This window comes from Schistocerca piceifrons, chromosome 6 (genome assembly GCF_021461385.2).
Source record: "Schistocerca piceifrons isolate TAMUIC-IGC-003096 chromosome 6, iqSchPice1.1, whole genome shotgun sequence".
NCBI lineage: Eukaryota > Metazoa > Arthropoda > Insecta > Orthoptera > Acrididae > Schistocerca > Schistocerca piceifrons.
The window spans coordinates 90,470,124-90,488,292 of NC_060143.1; the positions used below are offsets into that span (position 1 = coordinate 90,470,124).

General features: G+C 43.2%; 1 protein-coding gene across 1 annotated transcript in view; it reads right to left on the minus strand.

Annotated features, from left to right (window-relative positions):
* LOC124803158 overlaps window positions 1-18,169 on the minus strand; it is a 395,089-nt gene that overhangs the window by 166,083 nt on the left and 210,837 nt on the right. Inside the window, exon 5 of the mRNA XM_047264338.1 lies at window positions 13,059-13,118. Coding sequence (XP_047120294.1) covers window positions 13,059-13,118 — 60 coding nt within the window. The remainder of the gene's footprint in view (window positions 1-13,058; window positions 13,119-18,169) is intronic.

Below are 18,169 nucleotides of genomic sequence, written 5' to 3' on the forward strand. Positions count from 1 at the left end.
TATGTCAAAGCGGTAGGTGGATCAAAACAAAATGTCCAGACACTCTGTGACCAAAATGGTACTGAAACAGAGGATGACAAACTAAAGGCCGAAATATTAAATGTCTTTTTCCAAAGCTGTTTCACAGAGGAAGACTGCACTGTAGTTTCTTCTCTAGATTGTCGTACAGATGACAAAATGGTAGATATCGAAATAGACGACAGAGGGATAGAGAAACAATTAAAATCGCTCAAAAGAGGAAAGGCCGCTGGACCTAATGGGATACGCGAAGGAACTTGTCCCCCTTCTTGCAGCGGTGTACCGTAGGTCTCTAGAAGAGCGTAGCGTTCCAAAGGATTGGAAAAGGACACAGGTCATCCCCGTTTTCAAAAGGGACGTCGAACAGATGTGCAGAACTATAGACCTATACCTCTAACGTCGATCAGTTGTAGAATTTTGGAACACGTATTATGTTCGAGTATAATGACTTTTCTGGAGACTAGAAATCTACTCTGTAGGAATCAGCATGGGTTTCGAAAAAGACGGTCGTGTGAAACCCAGCTCGCGCTATTCGTCCACGAGACTCAGAGGGCCATAGACACGGGTTCACAGGTAGATGCCGTGTTTCTTGACTTCCGAAAGGCGTTCGATACAGTTCCCCACAGTCGTTTAATGAACAAAGTAACAGCATATGGACTATCAGACCAATTGTGTGATTGGATTGAAGAGTTCCTAGATAACAGAACGCAGCATGTCAATCTCAACGGAGAGAAGTCTTCCGAAGTAAGAGTGATTTCAGGTGTGCCGCAGGGTAGTGTCGTGGGACCGTTGCTATTCACAATATACATAAATGACCTGGTGGATGACATCGGAAGTTCACTGAGGCTTTTTGCGGATGATGCTGTGGTATATCGAGAGGTTGTAACAATGGAAAATTATACTAAAATGCAGGAGGATCTGCAACGAATTTACGCAAGATGCAGGGAATGGCAATTGAGTCTCAATGTAGACAAGTCTAATGGGCTGCGAATACATAGAAAGATGCTTTACCATTTAGCTACAATATAGCAGGTCAGCAACTGGAAGCACTTAATTCCATAAATTATCTGGGAGTAGGCATTAGGTGTGATTTAAAATGGAATGATCATATAAAGTTGATCGTCGGTAAAGCAGATGCCAGACTGAGATTCATTGGAAGAATACTAAGGAAATGCAATCCGAAAACAAAGGAAGTAGGTTACAGTACGCTTGTTCACCCACTGCTTGAATACTGCTCAGGAGTGTGGGATCCGTACCAGATAGGGTTGATAGAAGAGATAGAGAAGATCCAACGGAGAGCAGCGCGCTTCGTTACAGGATCATTTAGTAATCGCGAAAGCGTTACGGAGATGATAGATAAACTCCAGTGGAAGACTCTGCAGGAGAGACGCTTAGTAGCTCTGTACGGGCTTTTGTTGAAGTTTCGAGAACATACCTTCACCGAGGAGTCAAACAGTATATTGCTCCCTCCTGCGTATATCTCGCGAAGAGAACATGAGAATAAAATCGGAGAGATTAGAGCCCACACAGAGGCATACCGACAATCCTTTTTTCCACGAACAATACGAGACTGGAATAGAAGGGAGACGCGATAGAGATACTCAAGGTACCCTCCGCTACACACCGTCAGGTGACTTGCGGAGTATGGATGTAGATGTAGAAACCAATAAATAAAGTAGATACAGGTGTGAAGCTTTCAGGGATGAACGCTATAGTGGAATGCTGTCATCTGGGATACCATTTGTTGAAACTGCATGATTAAATTAAAATTGTTCATTCAGAGGTTCATTGTGTGAATATTTATTCACTGTGAAATATTAACTTTTGTAGTTTTAAAGATATTGAAACGTTGTTGTGTCAATGGAAGTGCCTCTTTTATCTGAAATCGCGGATGTATTTCGATCTGCTTTAATATTTGATTGAAAATTTATTATAGTCTCTCAGAGAACCGTCAAAAGCCGTTTGTTTCAAAGCCCGCCATTGCTTAGAGCACATCCGGTGCTCTTGAGCGATCGATGCGTCGTCGAAATTCCCAGTGCTGGGATTTACGCATATCCGGTCTTGTGCCAGACTCACCTGGAGTGGCTAAAAGTGATAAACTATGTGCTCTGAATTGTTTTCATATTTCTTGGAGCACTGAGATAAAATAAAATCTTTTGACATGTTTTAAGTCCTAGCAATTCATTATTAAAAATACTCAGGGGTATAGAATTCTGCCGAAATAGCATCAGAAATTGTGATTTATTTTCCCTAGAGTTCATTCTCTCTCTCTCTCTCTCTCTCTCCCTCTCCCTCCCTCTCTCCCTCTCTCTTTCTTTCACTCTGTTTTTGGTCAGTGTTGTCATTAGTGACAAGTTTCAAGTATTACCTACATTTTTCTTGTTGTCATTTTAAAATTTGCTTCTTTCGCCAAAATACTGCAGAGTTTACCAAGATTCGTCACAATAACACTCTAATGCAGTTGAAATTGCGATGGAATCCTGAAACAGTGCGTTATTAAAGTAGCAACTGAGAGGAGCACAGGCCAGTTGTTTACGAAAAAACCCATTCTGGATATAAAAATTAACACGTAATTTCTTCACTTACGTAACTGCATAAGCCTCAGCAACTCTCGTTTCACCCTCTACTGATGACCTCAGAAAAACTTACATCATTCTACTGAAAAAAATCTTTAGTTACTTGTACATCGTCGTAGACCAGGAAGTTTTGCATATTAAACACATGTCAAAATGTTCTCCTCTTTGTGTGCTACCATTTACCAAGATCAGTTTTCAGTATCTCATTGAAATATGCGAAATTATGGATTTTTTCGTTCATGCGTGAGCTGAACTGAATGCACTGCACATAATCTACACTATGTGATCAAAAGTATCCGGACACACACAAAAACATACGTTTTTCATATTACGTGCATTGTGCTGCCAGCTACTGCCAGATACTCCATATCAGCGACCTCAGTAGTCATTAGCCATCGTGAGAGAGCAGAATGGGACGCTCGGCGGAACTCAAGGACTTCGAACGTAGTCAGGTGACTGGGTGTCACTTGAGTCATACGTCTGTACGCGAGATTTCCACACTCTTAAACATCCCTAGGTCCACTGTTTCCGATGTGACAGTGAAGTGGAAACGTGAAGGGACACGTACCGCATAAAAGCGTACAGGCCGACCTCATCTGTTGACTGACGGAGACCGCCGACAGTTGAAAGACGGTCGTACTGAGTAATAGACAGACATCTGTCCAGACCATCACACAGGAATTCCAAAGTGCATCAGGATCCACTGCAAGTACCATGACAGTTAGACAGGATGTGAGAAAACTTGAATTTCACGGTCGAGCGGCTTCTCATAAGCAACACATCACGCCAGTAAATACCAAACGACGTCTCTCTTGGTGTAAGGAGCGTAAACATTGGACGATTGAACAGTGGAAAAACGTTGTGTGGAGTGACGAATCACGGTACACAACGTGGCGATCCGATGACTGGGTGTGGGTATGGCGAATGGCCGGTGAACGTCATCTGACAGCTTGTGGAGTACCAACAGGAGAATTCGGAGGCGGTGTGTTATGGTGTGGTCGTGTTTTTCATGCAGGGGGCTTGCACCCCTTGTTGTTTTGCGTGGCACTATTACAACACAGGCCTACTTTGATGTTTTAAGCACCTTCTTGCCACCTTTTCATGGCGGAGTGATTACACAACAATAACATCTCTGTAATGGACTGGCCTCCACAGAGTCCTGACCTGAATCCTATAGAACACCTTTGGGATGTTTTGGAACGCCGACATCGATACCTCTCTTCAGTGCAGTACTCCGTGAAGAAAGGGCTGCCATTCCCCAAGAAATCTTCCAGCACCTGATTGAAGGTATGCTTGCGAGAGTGGAAGCTGTCATCAAAGCTAAGGGTGGGTCAACGCCATATTGAATTCCAGCACTACCGATGGAGGGCGCCATGAAGTTGTAAGTCATTTTCAGCCAGGTGTCCGGATACTTTTGATCACATAGTGTGTCTTATCGAGACTGAAGACAGATACAGCACTCTTCCCAAGTTTAAAGGCTAGTTCAATACGTTAGCTACATTCTGCATGCAGCAATGTGGGACCTAACATGTGCCAGATACAAAAAAAAAGAAAAGAAATAATCCTGTGGCATTGTTGGCCGGGAGGTCACAACCGGGGAAGTTCGGCCGCCGAGTGAAAGTTTATTTCAGTCAACGCCACATTGGACGACTTGCGCTCTGGTGATGAAGATGAAATGATGATACCACAACAGCCAGTCCATCAGCGCAGAAAATCTCCAACCTGGCCGGGAACCGAACCCGGGCGCGCTGCATGGGAGCCAAGCACCCTACCAACCAGCTAAGCAGGCAGACTGCCAAACACAGACTCGTAGTGACTTCTGTTTGTCGTTACAGACTATTCGAATTTTGTGCCTTGGATTGCTTAGCTTCAAAATATTACAGTAATTATGACACTTGACGAAATGATTGGCGGTTCATCATGAACCTGACGAATGAGGCTATGAGATGCGAGAGAATCAAATTTTTTACCAAATAGTTTCTTTAAAATGGTCTGAATGATTGCAGGGCAACTGGCCTGCACGCATTCTTGTTCCTGCAATCTAGAGAGCGTACCACACACTGCGCAAAATGTTATACTGTGTTAGAGCTTCGGCATGTGAGCCAGCTGTCTCCGCTCCAAACTAGCCAGAAGTCAAAAGAGCCAGCTAAATTACGGACCTCTATATGAGACGGTGTTTGGCGTAGTAAATGGGCCAATGCCGGCAGTTCAGGCTGTAACCTCAGCTCCAGCTGATATCCCCACAGGCGTCTCCTGGCACACACCAATAGGTCCACCCGCGGCTGGAGGTTACTCGCGATCTCTCAAAACCGTCGTTCCTTCTGAATATCACACCGCTGCCGTTGCATGAGGCAGCTCCGCCTGGTCTGGGTATTATAAGTTACTGGAAGGTTATATATTGTCCAGTCATATTAACGTGACCAAATATTAAAATCCCGAATAACCACCTTTTCCAACTCAGACCATAGCGAGACGTGCAGGAAGAGAGTGAGTCAGATTGTGGAAGGTACCGACAGGAATGTGTTGCTATGCCGACTCCAGTGCCACAGTCAGTTGCGCTAGGTTTCTCAGTTGTGGAGTGTCCATGGCACAAACACCCCGATCGATACGGTCCCACAGATTCTCGATGTGGTTTAAATCCAGGGAGTTTAGTGCACGGTAAGCTCACCTGGATGCGCTTCAAACCACGGACGTACACTGCAAGCTGTGTTACATGTTGCATTTTCCTGCTGATAGATGCCACCATGCCGTGGAAAACAAACTTTGTGTAGGGGTGAACATGGCCCCATGGATAGATGCATACTTGGGTTGATCGACTGTGACTTCCAGAAGGAGGCGAGCAGCCAGGAAGTGCCCTCTGGTCTGGGCCCTTCCAACGATTGTTGCAAAGTATTTGCTTTCAGAAATTTCACGCCCTACACGCCAACGGCCATTTGTCCGATGGAGCACAAAACGTGATTCATCTGTAAAGGCCACCTGTCGCCACCCAGTTGACATACTGTTGGGGTATTGGGGTCTAAATTCGAGTTTTCGACTCCGATGAAGTGCTGTCAGCATGGGTGCATGAACCAAGCGCTTACACGGAGGATCATACGCAGCAACGTTCACTCAGCGAACGTTGAGGAGACACTTTTAGTAACACCTTGTTTCATCTGGGAGGTCAGTTGCTCACAGTTGCATATCCATTCGTCCGTACACACCTCAGCAGCCGTCATTCACCACTGCCATCTATGGTCCGTGTTGCACCAAAAGTTGCCTCGGCGCCGGTTTTGGATAGCGACATTTTGTCATGCACGGTATGCTTTAACCACGGCGGCACATGAACAGTTTACGAACGTAGCCGCCTCGGTAATGCTTCCACCCTTGGCCCGAAAGCCGATGATCACGCTCCTTTGGACGTCAGAGAAATCACTGTTTCCGCGTTACGACAACGGACACATTGTTTTCCGTGTCCCAGCGACACGTTTTATATGCACTCCATTTCTAGAACTGCCAACTGCCGTCTGTGAGTGGTTACTGCAGGTTGATGTCGACCTTACGCAGAGGTCACATTAAACTTAATAGAGAGCAGCGCTTGTGGTGGGGGAAGTGGCCTTCCCCAGAAGGACCCTACAGCTACCATAGAGCACGCCATTCATTGTTCAGTCAGTGCATCGTGCAGTCATTTACATAGATTAAGTGCACTTCTTGCATTAGTCCTCTTCGTTTTATTGTCTGTATTTTGAATAGTGTTGACGCAGTTAGTGAGAAATAAACACTCTTGGTCACGTCTACATACTGCGTCGTCACTGATTTAAAAGGTGTTCTTGGGAAGGGTCAGTATAACCTTCTGAAACAGCCTGTTGATGCTCCTTGTGACGTAGTTGGGTAGGGAGAATGGCGACACCGTTGCTTGGTCTTCATTTTGCTGACAGACTACAGCAGGGCTCGAGTGCCAAGAGCAAAGTGGTTCAATTGCTGAAGCGCCAGTGTTCCAACGTAGAAGCCGCAAAATGTTTACAGTTGGAAATATCTTGTGCGTTCTAGACTACAGTGCTGTACTCACATAATATGCAATTGTAATAAATAGTAGGAAACTGAAATGTAGAAATTTCACATTCAATTTTGTGAATAGTTTCGTGTGGTTGTCAGCAATGAATAAATGACAGAAATCTAATTATTTGTGGGGTAAAGTTTTCTGTAAGAGATGAAAGTAACAAACCTACATCGTGCGGTATTTGTAGGCAAACATTATACCTCAAAAGAACTGCGAAAACCTCAGGAGACATGTGAAGCGAAAGCGTCCAACAATAAGTTTATCAATTCACAGACCAAGTGCCACAGTAACGCTAACTATTTCGCTGCTTTCAGTGTTCTCCACGGCCTACAATGAACCTTTTCCTTCCTTCTTTTTTTGGCGTCAGTCTTGTGATTGGTTTGATGCGGCTCTCTATGAATTCCTTTCTTGTTTACTTCGGAGCAGCACTAGCACCAAAAGTCCTCAACTACACCCATGCTCATGTATTAAGGATAATGCTGAAACATGATGAAACAACGCTCTGCTGGGTAGTTTTCGGGTTTAAATCAGCTCGGGGTATAACCATGCGCCGGCCGCGGTGGTCTAGCGGTTCTAGGCGCTCAGTCCGGAACCGCGCGACTGCTACGGTCGCAGGTTCGAATCCTGCCTCGGGCATGGATGTGTGTGATGTCCTTAGGTTAGTTAGGTTTAAGTAGTTCTAAGTTCTAGGGGACTGATGACCACAGATTTTAAGTCCCATAGTGCTCAGAGCCATTTGAACCATTTTTTATAACCATGCGGTGCATTTGACCTGCGATCGTCGCACGGTGGCCCTGGCAGCAGTCCACATACGCAGAGGTGTGTTGGTGCATGTCAGAGTACGGTGTAGCGAGTAAGTATGCAGACGTTTTCAGACGGGCTAATGGTGACTGTGTGTTGAATATGGCTCAAAGAACACATATTGATGACGTTATGAGGTGTAGAATAATAGGACGACTGGAGGCTGGTCAAACACAGCAGCTCGTAGCACGGGCCCTCCATGTGCCACAAAGTTTGATCTCAAGATTATTGGAACGATTCCAGCAGACAGGAAAACTGTCCAGGCGCTACAGTACGGGACGTCAACAGTGTACAACACCACAAGAAGACCGATATCTCACCATCAGTGCCCGCAGACGGGCACGGAGTACTGCAGGTAGCCTTGCTCGGGACCTTACTGCAGCCACTGAACAGTTGTCTCCAGACGCACAGTCTACAGACGACTGAACAGACACGGTTTATTTGCCCGGAGACATGCAAGGTGCATTCCACCGACCCCTGGTCACAGGAGAGCCCGTAGAGCCTGGTGTCAAGAACACAGTACATGGTCATTGGAACTGTGGTCTCAGGTTATGTTCACAGACGAGTCCAGGTATAGTCTGAACAGTGATTCTCGCCGGGTTTTCATCTGGTGTGATCAGGAACCAGATATCAACCCCCTTAATGTTCTTGAAAGCGACCTGTATGGAGGTCGTAGTTTGATGGTGTGGGGTGGGATTATGATTGGTGCACGTGTACCCCTGCATGTCTTTGACAGAGGAACTGTAACAGGTTATGTGTATCGGGTCGTCATTTTGCACCAGTATGTCAGCCTTTTCAGGGGTGCAGTGTGTTCCACCTTCCTACTGATGGATGACAACGCACGGCCCCACCGAGCTGCCATCGTGGAGGAGTACCTTGAAACAGAAGATATCAGGTGAATGGAGTGGTCTGCCTGTTCTCCCGGTCTAAACCCCATCGAGCACGTCTGGGATGCTCTCGGACGACGTATCGCTGCACGTCGTCAAACCCCTGCGATACTTCAGGAGCTCCGACAGGCACTGGTGCAACAATGGGAGGCTATACCCCAGCAGCTGCTCGACCACCTGATCCAGAGTATTCCAACCCGTTGTGCGGCCTGTGTACGTGTGCATGGTGATCATATCCCATATTAATGTCGGGGTACAAGCGCAGGAAACAGTGGCGTTTTGGAGCACATGTGTTTCGGGACGGTTTTCTCAACTTATCACCAATACCGTGAACTTACAGATCTGCGTCGTGTGTGTTCCCTATGTGCCTATGCTATTGTATAGTGCCATGTTGTGTGGCACCACATTCTGCAATTATCCTTAATTTATGAGCATGAGTGTATTTGTAGGGTGTATACTGGTGTCTGTCTTTCTCTTTAAATTTTACTCCCTACAGTTCCCTCAAAGTACCATGGAAGTAATTCCTTGAAGTGTTGACACATGTCCTGTCACCCCTCTTGTTCTTGACAACGTTCCCTACGTGTTCCTCTCCTCGATTCTGGGAAGAACCTGCTCATATCTGACCTTATCACTCCACCTACTTTTCAGCTCCGTTCTGCGAGAGCGTGCTAAAGAGTAAGGCATCCGAATTTTTTATTCTGTTCTCAATATCTGTTGAATTACTACATGCCACGCCTATTACTCGGTCGACATTACTGCTTCGCCGATGCAATTTGCAAACCTTTTGCTACTAAAGGGCTCCGAATTAAAGCGTGTAACGTAGCGCTGTGTGGCGTAACTATGTCGGTGCGTGAGAAAACCCTCAGAAAACTGAAAGCAAGAATTCGAAGAGTTCGTCCACACATGGAGCTCCCTCTCGTCCCGCATGACAGGCCAGAACACACGTGAGCGCCAAGACATCTCTAACAATCCGACGCCTTTGGCTCCAGGTCATCGATCATCCTGCATACAGTCCCAACTTGGCCCCATACGATTTTTACCTATTTCCAAAACTTAAATAACACTTTCAGGGACTTCACTTTGATTGTGATGAAGCGGTGTAAGCAGAGGTTAGGTTGTGGGACCGTCACCAATGTTAAACATTTTACAGTGCCGGAATCAACAAACGTGTCTCCCATTGAGAGAAATATGTATTTCGCCAGGATTACTACAGTAAGTAGAAAAATAAATATGTAGGCGTGAAGAACAAAGATGTAAAATGTTAATAAACTTTGCTTTATTTAAAACGTTTCAACAGTTTTCACATTAAAAATTCGTAGGGATTATTTTTCAACACGCCCTTGTTTAGTTCCACAACCCAACCGCTTCGATGCTCTTCCAGTTTTCCCAGCCTCCATGTTCACTTCCAGACATTGCTGTGCCCCATACGAACATTCTCAGAAATTTCTTCCTCAAATTACGGCTGACGCTTGATACTAGTAGATTTCTTTCGGGCCATTAATATTCTCTTTGCCTGTTTGAGTCCACTTTTTATATTCTCCTATCTTCGTCTGCCATATGTTATTTTTCTTCCTGGTAGCAGAATTCCTTCAGTCGATTTCTTCCAGGTGTGCAGTCGAGGTCTTGTTTCCATTTTATGAGGTGAATGCTTTAAGTAAGTTACGATGACAGATAAAGGAAACAAAAACATACTCGTAACTATGTAAGAATTTACACAGATTCAGTGGCTACTTCTCAAAGTAGTCACCACTATCTTCGAGGTATTGACCGTTAAGGGGCACCGTCAGTTGTATGCCCATGTCACAGGTGTCTTCCGCCAACGTCTGGAGCCACGAACTCACTTCAGTCCACACCTCAATGTCGTCGTGGAATTTTCTTCCTGCCGGAAAACGCTTCATGAGACCGTAGAGATGAAAGTCACCATGGCGAGATCGGGGCTGCTGGGTCAAATATCGAAGATATTCCAACCAAACTGATTCATGACATTTCGTGTGGAGTTGTCTGTTTGGGATCTTGCATTGACATGCACAAGCGTAATGTCAACACACAACGGCCCTTGTTCTGGATCGACCGCCTCAGATTTTTCAACGTCTGACAGTAACGATAAGCGTTTACTGTCTCCCCTCAAGGTATAAATTCGCTCAAGAGGACACTACGTCGATCCCAGAAGACAGTGTAGATGGTTTATTACTTTATTTACTGAGACTGTCTGTTTAAATTTGATCTTCACAGGTGAACCACTATGCAGCCAATGTATGAACTGTTGTTTTATACGGTCGCAGGTTCGAATCCTGCCTCGGGCATGGATGTGTGTGATGTCCTTAGGTTAGTTAGGTTTAAGTAGTTCTAAGTTCTAGGGGACTGATGACCTCAGAAGTTAAGTCCCATAGTGCTCAGAGCCATTTGAACCATTTTTGTTGTTGTTTTATTTCTCGTGTGACACGCGACACCCATTTTGCTTCCCCAGTAACAACATGGTCGAGAAACTCGTCGCCTCTATCTGTAGGAATGTCAATGCCGCTGCCAGACGTTTAGTTTTGTGTCCATCTGTAAGTTGCCTTGACTCTCATCTTGCAGACATTATATGAAAATAAGCCACCGGGAGACAACTCCGTGCAACAGATAGCGACACATCTGGAGAAACTGACGCGAGAGTTATGAAAATGTGAAGCGCCGGTTCTGCAAACTTGCTTACAGCACACTTTCCGTCAGTTCTGGTGTCACCAGGAATGGTCAGCCACTACAGTCTTCGTCGTGAATATTGTCTTCAGCGAATTGCCAGCACCATCCACTGAACATGCTGTCGCTCATAATGTCATGTCCATACACGTGGCACAATTGGCGATGTGCGTGGCACAATATGAGGTGCATTCAAGTTCTAAGGCCTCCAATTTTTTTTCTCCGGACTGGAAAGAGATAGAAACATGCCCATTGTTTTAAAATGAGGCCGCGTTCATTGTCAATACGTCCCAGAGATGGCAGCATCGTACGGCAGATGGAATTTTACCACCAGCGGCGAGAACGAGAACTGTTTTAAATACTTAAAATGGCGACGTATTCCTTACTTGAACAGCGTGCAATCATTCGTTTTCTGGATTTGCGTGGTGTGAAACCAATTGAAATTCATCGACAGTTGAAGGAGACATGTGGTGATGGAGTTATGGATGTGTCGAAAGTGCGTTCATGGGTGCAATAGTTTAATGAAGGCAGAACATGGTGTGACAACAAACGGAAACAACCTCAGGCTCGCACAAGCCGGTCTGACGACATGATCGAGAAAGTGGAGAGAATTGTTTTGGGGGATCGCCGAATGACTGCTGAACAGATCGCCTCCAGAGTTGGCATTTCTGTGGGTTCTGAGCACACAATCCTGCATGACGACCTGAAAATGCGAAAAGTGTCATCCAAGTGGGTGCCACGAATGCTGATGGACGACCACACGGCTGCCCGTGTGGCATGTTGCCAAGCAATGTTGATGCGCAATGACAGCATGAATGGGACTTTCTTTTCGTCGGTTGTGACAATGGATGAGACGTGGATGCCATTTTTCAATCCAGAAACAAAGCGCCAGTCATCTCAATGGAAGCACACGGATTCACCGCCACCAAAAAAATTTCGGGTAACTGCTAGTGCTGAAAAAATGATGGTGTCCACGTTCTGGGATAGCGAGGGCGTAATCCGTACCCATTGCGTTCCAAAGGGCACTACGGTAACAGGTGCATCCTACGAAAATGTTTTTAAGAACAAATTCCTTCCTGCACTGCAACAAAAACGTCCGGGAAGGGCTGCGCGTGTGCTGTTTCACCAAGACAATGCACCCGCACATCGAGCTAACGTTACGCAACAGTTTCTTCGTGATAACAACTTTGAAGTGATTCCTCATGCTCCCTACTCACCTGACCTGGCTCCTAGTAACTTTGGGCTTTTTCCAATAATGAAAGACACTCTCCGTGGCCGCACATTCACCAGCCGTGCTGCTATTGCCTCAGCGATTTTCCAGTGGTCAAAACAGACTGCTAAAGAAACCTTCGCCGCTGCCATGGAATCATGGCGTCAGCGTTGTGAAAAATGTGTACGTCTGCAGGGCGATTACGTCGAGAAGTAGCGCCAGTTTCATCGATTTCGGGTGAGCAGTTAATTAGAACTTGAATGCACCTCGTATTTGGACGTCCGACACAGTCTGACTGCAGTCCAAGCAGTGAGTACACATAAAAGCAGAACACGCAGACCCGGAGGATGACGTCTGGGTCGTTCATCAAAATACTGAGCATGAACTAGAAAGAACGCCGGAAGCACACTTAATCAGCCATGCCGAGGAAACCTGAGAAATCACCCATTGCGTTCATCTTGCCTACTTTGTGGTCCTAAATTCCGATGTTAAGCTTACTGCTAATCTTGTTTCTAACACGTCCCATCACTTTCGTCTTTCTTTGGTTTACTCTCATTCCTTTTTGTTTGCTCATTAGACTCCTCATTCCATTTAAAAGGACCTGCAACCTAACAAATAATTAACTTAACAGCTCTCTGGAATCATTACCTTTTTAGAATTGGAACGTTGTAACCTGTTACTCATGTTTAATAATTTTGTTCAGTCTTATTGTGTAGTAGCAAGAGGTTGATATTTCTAATTAAGCATTAAAATGTTCTAGTTTGTTACCCACCCTTCTTGGGTGTTGCGAGTATACTTTTGAACATATAGTGCAGGTGGACATTAAATCGTAATAAAAACAGTCCACTTACCGTTGCGCAAAATCTGTTGCCAGTAATGATCTGGAACGCGTAGTACTGCTGCACAAAATTCTGCAACAAAACAATTTCCATTAAGCATACATGCAAAAAGGGCATGCAGCGCTGTATGGCACATGGTAAATATATGTTCAAATATTTCATAGTTCACGTGATTTTATGAACGAAACTTTTGAGAAATGTTTAAGTTCTTGTTGTTACAAAACGGTGGTTGCGAAAGAGCACAGAGTTTATAAACCAGAAGAGATGCCGGTGGAACCACATTTGGTGTCCAGACATTAATGGATGATGCAAGAACTGAAACAGATTAGGAAAGAAAAATCCAGGACTATTGCCCTAGTGTAGTTTCAATGGCACTGCAAAGATCAGTTATGTATATATTTATCGGTGGATTTGACAAACAACTAAATTGCTAAACTGAACAAAGTTCCATAGCCCAGTGTAATCTGTGTCAAATGCCACACAGTTGTGGCTGATCTGTTCTTCTTTTAAGCATAATATAACGTATATCCTAACAACAAAAACCTGTACCCAATAGATGGATGATACTACAGGTCACGCCCATCAATGAGAAAAGTAGCAGAAGTGATTCACAAAACTACCGTCCAATGTCACTCTCATTCGTCTATTACAAAGTCTTACGACATGTTCCGATTCCAAAACACAGTAAGCTGTCTCGAACAGAATGACCTCCTCCATGTTATAAATAAGTTGTTACAAATTACTCTTTATGTTATAGCAAAAGTCCAACAAAATACCCTCTATGTACTAAATTACCCCCCATACTACACTGAAATTGTAACAAATTTTCCATGTTAGAGTGACGTTGTAACAACCTGCCTTCATGATTCAGAAAAACTGTAAAAAGTTGCCCTCCACGTTACAGTGAAGCTGTAACAAATTGTCTCTGTGACAGCAATAACGTGAAATTTACCCTCCATGTTAAAGTGAAATTGTAACAAACTGTCCCTGTTGCAGTGATTGTCAAACAAATTGTCGATGTTTAGTGATACTGTCACAAATTCTCCATGTTAGAGATATTGTAACAAATTACCCCTCACATAACAGGCAAAATTGTAACAAATTGCCCTCCATATAACAAATTGGCCCATATTATAACAAAACTGTAACAATTGGTCTGCATGTCCAAGTAAAACTACAACAAATTGACCACCATATTACAGAAAAACTGTAACTAATTGCACTCTATTTTACAAGAAAACTGTAAGAAATCAACCTCCACAAAACAAATTGACTCATGTTACAACAAAACTGCAACAAATTTTTCTCCATATACAGCTCACGCCTTTCACATACTCTCTCTTACAAAGTAATTCAGCCATTTTATGAAATCTTAGTTTCCTTTCATCTGTACTATTTTTCGACCAAATCTGTTGATCGATATCCGGTTTTCTATAGTCCTGTGCTGCAGAATCCTCCTGTTACAAGTCATAATATGTAATCTTGCAGCAGATACTTTCTTAGGTACGTCTCTTGAACTGCTCAATTTCTTGATATCTTGGTAGACCAGTCGGAGGTGTAGCCTTTCTCGAACTGCCTTGTATTCACTAATACTGAAAAAATCGGCAACTTTGAATTTAGCTTTTTGTTCATCTAATATCTTGATTGTTTTGTACACAACGGACAAAAGGCTGTTACCTTTCATATCAACAGGTCTCATGTTGATTTTTCTATATTTTGGTTAACTGAACTGACTTATAGTCTGTCGGTAAACTGAAGAGTGAGCGAGCGAATCCCCACTCTGCCAACCCAGCTACGTCACAGGGCGCTTCTACAGGCTGTTTCACAACGTAGTACCGGCCCTGCCACGGCGCGCTCTTTAAATCTGTGGCGACGCTGTGTACAGATACGTTCATTTTGAGACAAATCCATTAAGACCATAAGGGATACAAAAAACAATAGCTTCTTCCGAAACACAACGTTATAGAGTAAATATTATTAACATAAGAACGGAAGTCAGGATTATACTACAAAGATAGAACCGAATGCCTGTTCATGTGAATGTATGTTCCTCTATTGCTATTCGTGAAACGAACCCCATATAATGCAATCAGTCTGTAGAATTTAAGGCCTGTTCTTACTTTGTGTTTCTACCAAGAGGTAGACGTTTTCTTTGAAGGACTGCATTGAAACTTAACAATTCTTGCAACACGAAGAGTCTTTAAAAGGTAAGCAGAAATTTATAATTTTGAGTGTTGTATTAGTCCGATTTGCACTACTTTCTTGTCATTGTCTTTGTAAACATGCCTCTAAATTATGTGTACAATGTTATGCATATTGGGTATTTACTCTGTTGTCAGCTGTCAGAAAACTTACATGTGTTTTGGTAGCATCAAAGATTATTTATTTTGTATAAAATAAATTAAAGAATCTGTATTACATTTTGTTATAAGAATGGAATAAAGTGTATGAAATTTTTAGAAATGGTAAATATTGCTTTTGGTGAGCCTGTTATGAGTAAACCAAGAGCAGACAAGTGGTATAAACATTTCAAAGCAGGCCTTAAAGGACAGCTGTTTTACAAGCATGGATGAGATTAAAAATGCACAGTTAAGAGACGTATAAACTGTCCCGAAGAAACAGCTCCTGAAGCGTTTTGGAAATTGGAAAAAGCACTGGCATAAGTGTATAGCATGTATTGGGGAATATTTTGAAGAGGATAACATTGCTGTAGATTAACAAATAAAGTTCTTACCAAAAAACAAAAATGAATATGTGAAAGCATCTCGAATGTCAAGCATTTTGCTTAGAAGTCCAAAATTGGTGTACATGTTTCGAAGGAAATTTCAGCAGTGTTTAGAATACGTATTACGCACATGTTTTAAGCGCTATGTCTTAGAATCAGTTGAATAGTGACCGTGATACAGATTTAGTGTTCCATAAGCATCAAAGGTTTCACGTGATTTTGAAACTGTCTATAACGATGGGTTTTCTCCCGAAATTATTAGTTTTCCTTCGTGGCAATTCCAGTAAACCATGCGGCTTATTTTTCCGTTCCTTACTTATGTGTCCTATTGGGTGAGGCTGACTTCTGCATAGATTTCAGCCCTTTAATTGGGACCGGTAATATTAGCCAACAGTTCTTTTTGGGCCGCCTCTTTAATACACGCTGTAATAACATTAGAGACAATCGAACGCTCGTTACTCCGCAAATACCTCTAGACTTCGTATTCTTCCTATTTTCTTGCAATGCTAGACGATTATCCACCACTTCTGGATAGCAAAGAACATCAGTAAGTATACAATGTTAACTCACTGACACTGACACCTAAGAACCCACGAACAGAAACTACGTATATCACTGCACGCCGATCTACACCACTAGACCGATAACGGGCAACAGATTTTGGGTGCCCCTGTAGGCCGGTGGCAGCGTTCTTCCGGGAAAGGCCACATCCCCACCAAAAGCGCTGCTCGCTCTTGAGTTTACATACAGACTATACCAGATGTTTTAGCAGATTAGCCCATTCAGAAAGACCTTGTGCAATGAAATGTTTAAACATCATTCCTCTAAGAGTTCTATTTAACCACCAAACAACAACAGCTTTCAAATTGTTGAACGACAAGTAATGATTAATCTATTTCTTTTCATTTGCTTGTTGAAATGCGTTTTATAAAATTCCTTAGCTGTCTTTGTAAATGATTTGAATCCTGAAACATCTTCTACATATTTTGCTTAATGGATCTGCAACCCCAGCGCCAGCAGCAGCCCATGCATATTTTATGTACGCACCAATTACTTTCAACCAATATTTATAATCAGAATTGTATTTGGAATATGCGATCAGGTCAACGAGATCGCCTTGACGAAGGTAATCAGATCTTTTTGTGATAACCTCCCTACTTACCTAAACAATGGGTGCTGAGTTATGCAGTTCTTCAGCTATTCCAGGTTCCATGCTGACTGCAATGATGCCAGCAACAAGAGTAAGATCTCATTACAATTTTTCTGTGTTCAACAACAAAGGTAATTTCACTCACTGGCATAAAACATTTACATTTTTTTCATTGTTCAACAACGAAGCCCATATGGGAAATTTCGCAACTGATAACAATGCTGTCACTGTTGCAATAACGTTCTGATCATTGGTTTTTCATTTATTGACATGCCTTTTCAGTCGGCGTGTATCAAAATGAGGGTCATCCTTTGTCCACAATACTATGCGCGTTATATTCTGGCAACAAGTTTTTAATCCACTTTACTTTTTCCAAACCCTTCACACAGACACAAGACGTAGGTGGAATAACTGCAGGAATACCATTCAGCACAGTTTCCAATGGTACACCAGCTAAGCCCATTCTGTGATGGCGGTGGTTTTCCATTAACCATTGTGCAGAGTTATTTTCAACTCAGAGTGTTGTCCACTGTAGAATGAAACCACCGGAAGCAACAACAAGAACCAGGCAGCATCAGACGTGCAAGTTCCTTCATGTTAAATTGTTTGTCTATGGTGTCGAATGCTTGACAATCAACCAAGACATTGTACATGATTCTGAAAAAAATATACGAATGAGCAATCTAATACTAGGAAAAAAATCAATAAGCATGAGAGAAAGTTCTGTTTTACCCTGAGCAAGACGTATTTCTCCTGAAATATGCACACAATCGCAAACTGACTCACAACTTATACACAGTTTGCAAAGGCCTCCACAATCGAGAAACATGTTACTGGCATACTACTCAGCAACCGAAGAGGTTTGAAGGAAAAAAGGAAAACAATGTAACGTGCAGTATCACGTAAAATCAAGCTGCGTTTGTAAGTAATAGAAATGTGCGTTTCATTCTGACCTTGAGTCAGTTTTCCGATAGATAACTGATCAGTTGTGGCTATCAATGCTTATTATACACCCTAACCAAGATGGTGGCACTTTCGGTCAAGAAATTGCAAACTCCTTTCATATGTACAGCATTAACTCTATAGTGTAAAGGGATACAACACTACCCGATTGGTTGAATGTGTCATATCTGTAAAAGAATCATGAATAACCAGACAGTTTGCTATTGTATTATATAGTAATAGTATTTTCATTTGCATTTCAATTATCATATCAATGACAGATGATGTAAGTGTTACTTAATATTT